This window comes from Buceros rhinoceros, unplaced genomic scaffold (assembly GCF_000710305.1).
Source record: "Buceros rhinoceros silvestris isolate BGI_N320 unplaced genomic scaffold, ASM71030v1 scaffold11351, whole genome shotgun sequence".
Lineage (NCBI taxonomy): Eukaryota > Metazoa > Chordata > Aves > Bucerotiformes > Bucerotidae > Buceros > Buceros rhinoceros.
Genome location: NW_010396102.1, coordinates 57,710 through 70,789, shown reverse-complemented (window position 1 = coordinate 70,789; position 13,080 = coordinate 57,710). Strand labels below are relative to the sequence as shown.

The 13,080-nt window shown below is 42.7% G+C and overlaps 1 protein-coding gene across 4 annotated transcripts in view; it reads right to left on the bottom strand.

The window, feature by feature from the left end:
* BANP (BTG3 associated nuclear protein) overlaps window positions 1-13,080 on the bottom strand; it is a 124,810-nt gene that overhangs the window by 60,266 nt on the left and 51,464 nt on the right. For 2 of the 4 annotated variants that reach the window (XM_010145804.1, XM_010145806.1), the window contains 3 exons: window positions 9,582-9,712; window positions 6,084-6,146; window positions 4,161-4,205 (listed from right to left, as the gene is read on the bottom strand). In XM_010145804.1, coding sequence (XP_010144106.1) covers window positions 4,161-4,205; window positions 6,084-6,146; window positions 9,582-9,712 — 239 coding nt within the window. Of the gene's footprint in view, window positions 1-4,160; window positions 4,206-6,083; window positions 6,157-9,581; window positions 9,713-13,080 lie in introns of all 4 variants that reach the window. The other 2 variants (XM_010145803.1, XM_010145805.1) reach the window with 1 other exon arrangement.

Below are 13,080 nucleotides of genomic sequence, written 5' to 3'. Positions count from 1 at the left end.
CTTTCCCTCACCTCTGAGGGAGAACATCTCACCCCTCGCCGCAGACCACAGCAGAACACCAACACAGGACAGATGTTTCCCAGGCAGGTGATGAGGCCAGCTCTCCCTCTGAGCCATATTACAGGGTATACAGAAACAATTCTCAAGGAGACATCAGCGTCAGGCTCCTCCTGAGGACACCCACACTGACCTCTTTCTCAGCCACATCAACACTCAAACCCTTCAGGCCCAACTGCCACTACCTGCTACTTTTGCAGCCCTGAACCCTGCCCTATTTTCTCCACCACTACAGCAATTTTCCAAGAGTATCTTTTCTGATCATGGATTACCTACTCTCAGGCCATCACTACACTCACGAGAATACTTTTCTCCAACTTACTTGGTGGGCTCCCTCCACAGCCCCGTGTCTGAACTCTGCTAGACCTCAGAGCTGCCATAAAGCCCACAGCAGCAAGGCTGGAGTTCAGGAAGAGATAATGCAATCACTGCTCTGCACAAACACCTCACTGAGCAGCAGAAAAATGTTCCGAATGCGACCCCCTCTCTGTACTACTGAATCTAACTCAGTCGTTACTGACGGGTCTCAGCACATCACTGATTACAAACCAATCTGGAAGAGACTGTGTCTACAGCTCCGTAACATGCCAAGTTTCTTTCTGGAAAATGTAACGTAGCAGAAGCAATTCTGCCTTTTACTCCGTACGCACACAGTAAGAGGACTGATACTACAAGAGCTATTTACACTGGGTAGCTTCTTTCTACTAAATCTATCATACTCGCTGTTTGTTCTGACTTCTCCTGCTGCTTCTGACTCACCTCCAGACTCTAAGTGAACTAAATGCTGCTGCTCTTATTAATTTTTCATTCAATGAGCAGAACGAATTGTCAGCTCTCCAGGAAAACGCACGATCGCATTTCAGATTTTAGAGCGCATTAACTTTTTAATTTAAGAACTAAGGCTATTAGTTGAAGACCATTGCCTGGTGTCATTTTAATTAATTTCTAAATTGGAGAAGCACTGGTGGGGACGTACAAAACGCAATGTCTAAAATGCAGAACTAAGGGATGTCAGATTCCTGAAACTGCCCTGTTCTACCTCTTTACTCCTGAACCCTGTGGCACTGGATCGGCTTGTGCAGGACACACACTGAGCACCTCCTGGGATGCAGAACACTGAAGCTCAAAGGAAGGAAAGGATGGAGTCGGGGAGAAAGGAGGGCGGGTAATTGGAGGAAAGAGAGAGACAAATTAGAAAACTTCTGGTAATTCATGGGTATAAACTGCAAAGTCAAAAAAAAAAATCCCACCGGTCAAATGCTTCAAGTGCTACTTCGTATGAAGTCTAATTATTTTTGCAGTTTGATATTTTTATTAAATGTGCACTGAAATATGAAACTTCCAGCTAATAGAATACACATGTAGGTAGACAGCAGGATTTTTGGCATGATTTCATCCATTCCACGAACAATGATGCCAGAAAAACAATCTAAATTCAGTGCAACTACCAGGACAGACAGTTCAAGAGGAGGAAAAAAAGTGAAAGTCAACAACTGGCAGCGTTCTGCAGAGAAGCTACTACTTAGTACCAGTATTACAAAGCTTAAAACACATCCATCACCCTGGAAATTTTACTGATAAAACTTCACAGTTGATTTATGCCATTTTATGCCTTAGTTCATATGAAGGTTAACAACTTCATACTTTGCAGACCCAGCTTCCTGTGAACCTCTTCCTTGTGATCCAAGGCACAGCCCGCAACGGGCAGTGGAACTAAACCTCACCTGAGCAGCGTGGAGAGCTGACACCTGTTAAGTGTACAGTAACATGTGCAAAACAGCAGCCTGAGATGGATTTTTCACAGGGAATATTCAGTAGCCGAGCTAAGATGCAGTACCATTAGTAAGTAAATAGTAGCTGGAAAACCTCAGTAACAGAAGTGCCACATTTTTCACTTATCAATACTCTTCAGCGTCCCTTGGCAGCGTGCACTAGAGTTCAAACCACAGAAAAACAAGCCTCTCTCCTGAGAGCAACAAACAGGTAGGAAAACTAGAGAGCTCTCTTTGATCGCAGGTCGTGTACAGATGGCTGCAAGCTACCGGATTGTTATGACTTACATCACCACTGAGCCGTATCGAGTGACGGGGGTTTGTGCTCTTATCCCGCTGCAAGTGCCAAGGAAAACCTATCAGTTTCGACTTCCGTTCTTAAACCACAAACGCACTTTAGTTTAACTCATTTTCCTTCGCAATTTTGATGAGCTAATAGCTCAAAAAATGGTCGTTTAATACAGCTCAGCTGATGAGCAGAAGCCTGTTGAGCCACGGAGCTCCCTCTACCCCCTGGTGTAACTCACGTATGTTGCAAGGAATCATGTGAGTGCTACTCACCCGCTTTAGCAGCCTCATGTGGCTTAAACTGCTAGTGAAGGTTTCAATATGCAGAAGGGAGATAAAAATCCCCCCCTAAATATTTGCTTGCTCCTATTTTTCGGTCCACTGGAAAATAGTTAAGCAGCAAATACTTCTGGAGGAGCTTGAGGGTTCCTGTGAAGTGTGACAGTGCCCGGCTGGCGGGGCAAATGCAGCTGAGCGCACAAACAAACCTCAGCACTTCACCGTTTGATTTCAACGAAAGTTTAAAAGCAGGGCCCAGAGTACAGTTAAAAAAAAAACAAACAAACCCAAAATTGGACGCTAAACCCACTTCCTACGTACACACGTACAGCCACAACCACCTAGGTGCAACCAAGATCACCCTAAACAGGATGATACTGCGTATTAGCAGCAATGCCTTTATATAGATAAGCTGGTGCTCATTTCAATAACAAAAATCGATTCAGTCATGCTTTTCCTCCCTCACCCCTCCCTGCCTAGCATGGGGGGGTGTCAGGGAAAATATGGTCATCCAAGCACTTCCCTTGAAAACTGCAGGAACTCACAACGTTTTCAACTACATTCTTTGGTTCGATTTAAGAAAAGGAACGCAATTTGTGGAATACTTGTTATGAATAGATATTTCAATGGGAAAAATAATAGGATTAGGTTATAATTTAAAAAAAAAGTAACTAACTTAATCTACTTGCCACTCTCAAAAAGACGTCCCACCACCCAGTATTAGCCTTGTAAGGCGATGTCATTTGGACAGCAGTACCTCACCACGAAGGGAAAAAGAACAGGAAGTACTACAGCAAAGGTTCCGACACGTCTCCATAAATCGCCTTTCCCAGCCTCACTTCTACAAAAGTCCTTCTGATCCAAGTCTCAGTACAGAACACTTAAAGTGCTTTATTTTGGTTTTATTGTTTAAATAAATCAGATTGCTTCCCCACACAAATACTGTATGTGGGGAAAAGTTCAGAGCACTGGGAGCTTCTCAAAGCCTTTGGGTTCAAGAACTTCCATGACGTGACCCTTTTCAGTTCAGGGCAGGATTCGTGTTCTAGCCATGTGTCTCACAACTTATTAATATTCAACAAGAACAAAAGAATTCCTAACACATCGATTCAAGTGGCCTGGCTAGGAAGCTTCTTACAGGAGTATTTTTGTGCTGTGGATATTTTAACATGGAGTACAGTGTGTCTGAGTCCAAATGCTGACACCTGACGTGGAAATTCTGTTAATTCAATCACTTATTGACTCAGCGCTCAAAGTAAAAGCTGCTTTTTCTTACCTCATGTGTGCACAAGCACCTAATAAAGGTGTCTTATCAAAAAGCACAAAAGCAGATGTGAAAGATCTGCTCCTCCCAAGACAGCCATATAATAAAAAAACAGCAGCTTGAACCTCTGCAGTGAATGTTGGTAGGTTTGTGTGGCGCCCAGTGCCCATCTGCTCAGGGTGACAGAGGGAAGAACATCCTGTACACACAGAATCAATCCAGTAAACGTAAGAGGGAAGAGGCCAAAGACAAGAAGGTATAAACCACAGTGATAAAGAGCCCTTCAGGAGTGACGACACAAGCTTGGTCACATACTCTGAGCCCTCAGAGAAAATACTTCGTTTGTGTTTCATCATTTTGCAAGTTGTTTGTTTGAACGGAAAGACCAGAACAGACTTTGCTCTTTAAAACGGCCACAAATAAAGTGAGATCATTCCAACTGCAACAGGAATTTTAAAGACCAGAGTAAAATGCTGCTAAAATGTCAGTTCTGTTCCTACCTGCCCGTCTTGACCCACGTGAACCTGATGGATCTGCAGGTTTCCCTGTAAAACAAGAGCATGGACAATAAACACGACTTTACCGAAAACTGCCCTCCAAAAGGCCTGTTTCTCATCTCATTATTGAGCAACGTCGGTATTAAGGAAATCTGTTACTTTGGGAAATTCTGCTGAGGGTTACTTTGGCAATGCAGCCCCACTTCAGTGCTCAGCACTGACCACAGAGGACAACCAGCCTAAAAAGCAGGGAGGATTTTCGGCACCAGCATGTTTTGCTTTTTGGAAGTCACTATATAACATACGGTATTTTTATGCATGGTTTTATTACAGGAATTACATCTATTACAGAAAACTCTCACTAATGTCAAGTATTTTAAAGGAACTCTCAGCTACAAAGCCTAAAAGGAAAGTGGTATCTTTAAAAAATTAGGTTTTCTTGATATGCTCAGAGATGGCTTTTCAAAAGTACGCTTAGAGTAAGAAAAACCAGCTCCCCAAACACAGAGCCTCGGAGAGGAACAGCACGTTGCTTTGAGGAGAACCACCGGTTCTTTGATTTGCATGTTCTCTGTGTTTTCTCTTACTGGCAGCACTTCCTCTGATTTGCAGCTGTGTACAGTGAAATAAATTTAAAACCAGATGTTTTCATCTGTCACGGACAACTGTCGTCCTTCAAAGTCTTAATGTACGGGAACTTCGGATGAAGCCAAGTGACAGCCTCAGGATCAATGACAACCACTCTCTGCTGAATCATCATTTTTTCAGTGCCTCTGTACCCCAGAACCGCTTCGGTCTCCCTGCAGCACACTCCGAAGTGCGTTACACCCACAACATTTTGCTCCTTTCTTAGCTCTCTCTAGGTCTGACAAGCTCTTCAAAGGAGACTGTCTTTAACTGTAATATTTATATAACATTTGCAATAATATTTATTCTCCAATAGCTCCCTGTGTTACCAGTATTCCTCCAGCAGAAGTGGCTGGATGAGATGTGATCTAGGGTACTTTGGAAATGGATTAATCTAACCCACACTTAACACCGAGTACAAAAACTCTGCAGGGAAATCACACCGATTAAAGCTTGCATTTATGTTTATAAATTTAGGTTTAGCCTAATTTTGTGATTGTTTCTTCACATAAACAAAGTGCACAAGAAATCTAACAGCAGGGTTAGCAGTTCAGAGTCTCTGTTCATTATTAGATGACCAACAAGGGCACCCTCACTCAAGTAAGCTCAGCTGTCTTTAAAGGCTGTTCTGCCTGAGTAGGGTAAAAAAAGTCAAAATTGGAGAGTTCAGCAGTGGATTTCTCCTTTTTCAATCTATTGTACTCTTTTTATAAGAAAAAATAATGAATTGCAAATACTGCAGTGCCAGGTTAGTCAGTAACGAAGGTAAGTTCACTTCATTCTGCAATGTATCTTGACTAGGTGGAGCCTGAACGTTTCTCCAACTCCTGTTCAACAGCTCCCACAGTTAGAGACACCGAGTATTCTGAACCCATCTAGTTCATAAAGCAGCTGAAATAACGTCATGTCTCCACGGCAGTGCCAGCACCTAAGCTGGTTTCCTGTAATACTCTGCAAGTACTCCATCTCCAGTGAAGACCATCAGCCACATACAACAATCATTAGCACAACATACACACAGAGCTGTCTTGGCTGGCCAAGGAAAAAAGAAACCAAAAAAATCCCAAACAAACAAACAGAACTCCCCCAAAACCCCAGAGTTGGAAATAGCATATTGCATTCTCTGCCATAAAGCACATTTCATCCTGGCTCCACCACATGCTCTCAGTTCTAGCCCTGCAGGTCTCTGCACTGAATTGTATCTCAGAGGAACAGATTCAGAATCAAGGACCAAAGTTCTGGCCAACATCTGCTCCACAGGCACCCACAGTTTTGGCTGCACCCAAACTTTTGGCTCACCTCGCTGTCCTGCGTGATTTGGACTTGCTCGCCTTGAGGAACCTGGGCTATGTGGAGATGGCCCTGTGGGATCCGCAACAAAAGAAAACACCAAGGAGCATCAGAAGAAAATCGTAACTAGAGGAAGAAGCCATTACCTTGGATTCAACGCAGCTTCACGTAGGGAAACAAAATGCTTATTCAATGAAAGCAATTAAAGGGAGCTCTAAAAAAAATAAAGTGCACCCATGTTCTGCCCCTCCCTCCCCCCGCTTTTTATGCAAAGTGTAAGCAGAGTGACTTTGAAGAAAGAATGGTTCATTTTCACATAAGAGGAAAGAAAATAGGCATAATAATAAATAACATTTATATGGTGCATCTCTCTATAGACAAAGTATCTACATTTTTGACTGATACACAAAGCACGGGACCAACTTGCTTTGGTAGATTAGCATTGTGCCTGAAACATCAATCCCATTTAAAGACCTTGGAAACTCAGTTCTTAAAAAACAGATACGGCAAGACTAACTACTCACTGAGAGTGAGGCTTTGAAAGATATCTCTAAGTATTCATGTGTCACTGTACAGTCACATAGTCATGGTGAAGCAACACGCTGAAAACTCTCTCTCGAGCTGCTACAAATAGCCACGAAGTCCTGCATTTGAATGCCGTTACACCGGTTTATGTCAGTGGAGAATCTGCCCTAATGGCTTTCATAACGTTAATACTTTGTCTTGCTGACTGTACCCCCCACTTCAACGTGGCATCGAGCCGCCATTGATCCAAACACAGATAAGGGTGGACGGAATTCCTTGCGCAGCCTGACTAGCCCAGCGAAGTCTTTGCTACTGTGATTTACCTCAAGGGAGATTGGATTCTAAATAACCTACTTCAGAGTTTATACGGCTTTGTGTTCATTTTAATATGCCTGCATGAGACAGAGATTAAAGATAATCATTTGGAATTCTGTCAAAGGCTCTCCTTATTTTATAACACAAGAACAATTGCTAGTGATTTTCAAAGAAACACAGATCCCTCTATTTCAAACAATTTCATTTCCTTTGGAAGGAAACTGTCTATTTATAGGGAGAAAAAAACCATACTGAAAGTATCACTCTGATAACAGGGACTGTATATAACAACACAGCACAGCCCGGTCCATGTTGAGATAGAGGAGAATCACTTTTCTTCCTTAACATGCAGCTCTGGCGGCTCCAAGGGAAAAGCACTGACCGTCTGAGAGCTCCACGGACAGTTTTCAGATACAAGCAATCCTTTCTGACCAGAGCGAAAAGGAGGTGACTTCATCCACCTTTGTATTCCTAAACAGAACTGCTCACTCATCCTTCGCAGATGCATCGCTGACCTTGATGGCCTTTCAGTTGGTTCCCCAATCCAATACTGATTTTCTTTTAACGCATATAGTAGAACTAACTCCTACCTTACTAACGACTCTTAGCCTGATCTGTGTGTCTTGTTTGCTAGAGCTGAAAAAGCAACACCACTGTCATCTGTTTCCACCCAGGAGCCCTCTCCACGTTCGACAGATTATGACAACATTTAGAGAGCTGTTGCGGGTCGCAGTGGTTCTTTCCCAGATTCCACAATCAATTTAAAGGATAGTTGACAGGCCCAGATCTTTTAACAAGGAAAACTTTCATCACTTGCATCTATAAACATAACTGGTTTGCCTATTAAATCCATGCATGTCGTATCTTTTTCCCTTCTATCTTGTCTTTCAAGACTTGAAAAATACTTTTCAGTCATCAGTTAAATCCCTTAGAAACATCCATACGGCAGTTAGGAAGATGAAACCAAGGGATAAGGAAATTTGTATGATAATACCTTAACACCATGGCAAAAAAGTGGAAATGGAACAGGTGCCTCCAGTTCCTGCAGAAAGAGCATTATTTCACTGAGGATGCTCTCAGCTGACAGGAGGGGGGAAAAAAGTTCACAAGTTAATTTTTTGAGCTTCTCTGTAGCCTTCTGCCAAGTTTGAGAATAACAACTCAAAGCCCTTCGGATCTAGTCTCATAAAGCAATCTCCCTCCAGGATTAGCTCCTCAACCCCCTGTTAGGTCATATGGTATCCAGGGATGGCCTTAGGGAAAAGAAAAGGGGTGGCCTGGACTTTCCAACCCTTTCTGAATCCTACAGCCAATGGTTCCTTGTGTCCCTCACGCTCCAGCTCTTCCTTTTCTCTTACTTTACAAGCAATCTTTTTCACTTTGGCAAAACACAATTTCCTCTCCGCAGCTCTTACGTTGCAGTCGAGCTGCTCTCAATCCCTTTCACCTCGAACCCCTTCCACTTCAACACACTCCCTAAAAAAGCACTCTGGCCAATATTTAAGTCCTCCTTTGAAGGGGTGCTTAAAGCTCTGTCAGCTGCCTTCAACACGGCTGCACATCTTGACATTTCCCCCAATTTCCTCGACATTTTGTCCTCTGACTCTTCTATCGTGACTCCAGTAAGCCTCCAGCAGTTCTTCCAGGCTCGTCTTGTTAGATAACGTTCCTAAAGCATCTGTCCTTCACAGCCCTTCCTTCTTCATCGTATTTCTGAGCAACTTCCCTGTTTCCACACTGACTATCTGCAGCTCTGTGTGACCAGACTTGAGTGTCCCCCGTGTTGCCTGGCACAGCTGAGCGCCGGCCCATCCAACTTCTGAGTACCTTCAAAACTCTAATACCAGCAGTGGAAAGGTTCTGATGTTACATGACTGTGCACAAACGCTGTAAACTGCAAAGCCTGAAGCTTTTGAAAACCAATTTCACATGTTAAATCCTCAGGTTTCTACCACAGGAGAGCAAGTGAGCTGATATAACTCACTACTTCTGAGTGCTGCTTGTCAGAATTGCCACACGATCTGTTATTTCATTATTTTCTCCTACTTTTTTGGTAGAATTTGAATTTAAAACGATCCGTGTAGTCAAACTGGCACACAATGTATGTTTTTTTCAGAGTATATAAAAAAATATATAAAAATAAGCATGGCCTGGGTTATGGTAGGAGTCTCAGGCTTTAAAAATGTCAATATTTATAACTTTTACTTATATACACGTATCTAAATGAATACACATGTAGAGTATCCAGCTAACAGATGTTCCAAAATGCGTCAGAATGCAGGGTTTTTAAACGAAAACAAATAAATAAATGCGTTCTTGTTTTGAAAGGCACAGCTGGAACTACCTCTGGAGTGTAAATCATACACTTAGGAAGTTTGCTATTATTGTGGCAAGTGCAAGCCAGGTAGAGACAGTCAATTCTCTATACAATAATGAACATGCATTTATTTGCAACCACTGTGTGAGCAAATCCTACATGAAGGTTTTTGCCAAATAATTCTAAAAATTTTGTCATAAAGCCTTCAATGTTCATGTTCTGAAAATCATGCTTAAGAAGTGATGATCCGTCACTCTGTTAAAATTTAAAAATGCAATTTGAAGTGAAGCAAAGTCTGTAGTACTCTAGATTGCTGATACGGAGTAATTTAGAAAAAACTGAGTACATACTACTTGGACTTGTCCATCTTCTCCTATCTGGTGGATCTGAACCTGCTGAGCGTTGGCTAGTGCGTAGTGTAGCGCCTGTGGTTGGTTCTGCTGGATCTCATTAGAAGCTGACACGGAACTCTGTGAACCCTCTGGAAGAGAGACAAAAATCCAACATTATTATACATGCGTATCTCACGCCAGTGCCCACGCGATAACGCATCCTTCGAGCTATGGAAAACAAACACAAAAGTACATGCAGAGCATTTATATATATATTAATTTATAATATTTACTTAACAATATGCTCAGGCATGGTCACTGCTCACCTGTAGATTTGCTACAAATTCCCAAGGAGTTCCAAAGGCTATTTTCTTTAAAAACCATATTTTGAAGCCAGATTAAGGATTCTGCAAAAGTCACCTCACAGCAAAACCAGACACATTTCCTACAGTTCAACATTTTTTTGCGCACCTTTGTAGCTGAGAACCATCACTACCATCACCACCAGGCTGGAAAATCCACCCTGTAAACTAAAGTTATCATACAAATACAGGAGAGCTCCCCATTGTTTTTCAAGATGCACCACCTATAGTGATGTAAGGATCTTCCTACCGATGAAGACACCATGAGCAGGTAAATGCACCGCTGGGTACCAGCTGTCCTCCCAGGTATCAGGACAAAATCAGGGCTATCAATCAGCGACAGCAGCACAGGTGACAAGTTCAAGAACGCGGTGGTAGGAAAAACCATAGAACGTCCCAGTATCGTGCTAGTATCACACTAAGATAAATAATTTCCTCACATGATTTTATGTCTTGCTAAAATCAGCACTAGATAAACCTCATCCTGCTCCAAAGTGACTGATGGCTGAGTTTGATCGCTGACTGATGGAGTTTGATTGTTAAACCGACGGTTGGTTGGTTTGAACCAGCCCAGCGGGAAGCCATGTTTCATACAATTCTATTGCCTCTACTTCATACTCAAAGATTTAAAGATGAAGAGAGAATTAAAGTTTTGCAAGAAGAGGCTTTATCCACTCATACAAATATTTTAATGGAAATGTACTTTAAAAAAAATCATCCATTTGGGGCTTTTTTCATCCTGCCTTGCACATGTTCGTGCGAGAAGATAATTTTGAGCTTTAACTCTAAACATAGAAAGTAACTCAAAACCACCAATAAATAGTTACTTATTTGTTGAAAAGTTTAGTTGCTTAACAACTCCTCTAGACAGCTGGACTTCTGTTAACGAGCCACAAATACCTAACTACAAGCAGAACGCCGGTGCAGTGGCTGAGTGAAACAGGACGAGTCCGTGGTTTTGCTGTCTATTGGACGTGCATCGTTAATACCTGACTAGCAGGTAACCGCAGGCTGGTTATCATTTCTTAACTACAAGCCTGCTGCTGCTGGGCAATTCCAGTATTTCCTGCGCTGTCGTACCCTGGAAGTCTGCTGTACAGAATTCCGGAGGGGGTTAGTGAAGCACAACTGGCAGAAGGATCCTGTACATGGTATGAGACAACCAAATCAAAATGTGATCTGTTCAGCTTCTGATCTCCTGCCTTCCATTGCCAGGGGCTGTGTCGTGGTCATGGAAAGCAACGGCTATTCTAGCAGGACCTGGGACACAGCGAGGTAAGGCATACAGACTTAACACCCTTCCAGCAGTACCCTTCCTCTGTCTTACACTTACCGTCACACAAACTGCAGTGCTGTTCGTCTGAGAAAACACAAAGATGCCTTTATAATGAGTATTTACTTTCTGATTAAGTTATGCAATAAGAGACTGTCAAAGAAATAGAGCTGCAGCAGATAAGAATAGGTATTTACATGTATATTGTACACACGTATTGAAATACATTTTTAACTGCAAGGCCCATTTGTAAACCCTCTTTTGCTTCACAGAAGCCAAATGTTATGACACTTTTCAGAGAGGGGAGCAGCAGACCCAGGTCACTTATAAACAGATTTCAGTTTGGCTTCACTGCAACAACCACAGTTGCGTTTTCTTTCCTTTTTTTGTTGGATTTTGATGGGGCGATTTTTCTTCTTAGAAGGAAAGAAGAGAGAGGATTCAACAGTGTCTGAAAACAAAACATCCTTTATAAGTATTGTTTTTCCTCTCTAAATCTCTGACCAGACAGAAGTAATATTTATCCATTTTTAAACATTCTCCATTAAAAACAAACACACACATGAATAGCACACAGCTTGAATAGAGGATATGTCAGCAGTTATAAATCACCTTCCTGTACAGTATCTAGCCTCACATGTACAACTTTGATCTAGTAGAGAGTCCCTGGCACCGAGCAGCTCTTCAGCTGAACTGCAGCCTCGAGACTTCCCAAGCACTAGTCTCAAAGGGGCACTTTGACAGGAACCAAACAGCTTTTGCAGTGCTACTGCTGCGCCTGGCATCCCCCAAACACCCTCTAGACAATGGAATAGCTTTGGAGTCACCCACGGAATGGAAGATGCTGCACTGACCATTCCACACGTGGTTAAGTTGTGATACAGGGGAAAAAATCCCAACTGGTGAAATATTCCTTCCTCCCAAGGTGAGACTGGACCTGTTACATGTTCTGTTTGTCTACTGCATGAGTCTGTCCTTGCAGAGGAATGGGCAAGAGTGGGCAGAACCATTCCCAGGGAAGGAGTTACTCCTGGCACAGCACTGGCGAGCAAGATCAGATCTGTCACAGAAACGTAGCTGTCATGAGAACGTGTGATTAATTCTCAACTAAGATCAGTTTTAGAATTCCTCAATTCAAGGGCAAACCCTTTGCCATCTTCTAATTCTTTCCTGTTCTGCTTCCCATCTCTCAGCTGAGCATCTGGCTTCTCCCTCTGGAGGGAAGGGCAGGAGGTGCAGGTTCTGCAGCAGAGCGGCTTCCTGTTCCCTCTCTTTACGCGGTGTTACACAACTCTTTTCCTGGTGTACAGCTGCCCAGCCTCACCTTTCACTCACAAACCAGGACGTATTTTCTTGCTGTCCCATGTGTAGTGCTAGTAAGGAAAGGTTAATGGCCAGAGGCAGCAAAGCGATTCTCAAAAGCAAAAAGCAGGAGAATCCCCACTGCTGAACAGGAATAAAACTGCAGACTGTCAACCAGTATCTCAACCTGCCTCACCCAGTGCTTAACGCCTCCCACTTTACAGAACAGCTTTGAAGATTTGGCTGCACATCCATTTTGATATGTGACAGCACGGGCTGAGCACTTCAGCCTCAATCAACATATAAATCCCAAAGTCATCGAACTAATTAAAAATTCCAACATGGAAAACTGTGATAACAGCTTTAACAATCTTAAGAGAAATTAAAAGAAAGGGAGAAGGCACTCTTCAATTAATCCTCCTCCCCAAACCCTCATTTCCTTCTGCCTTCCCCCCCAGACCGCTAATGTTTTTAAAAGGAGTATCTCGCTAAATTATCATGGCAGCCATGTGTACAACTGTCAGGGGAGAAAAAAAAAAAAAAAGAGGGAGAAAAAAAACCACTTAAAGACCAAAGTGTT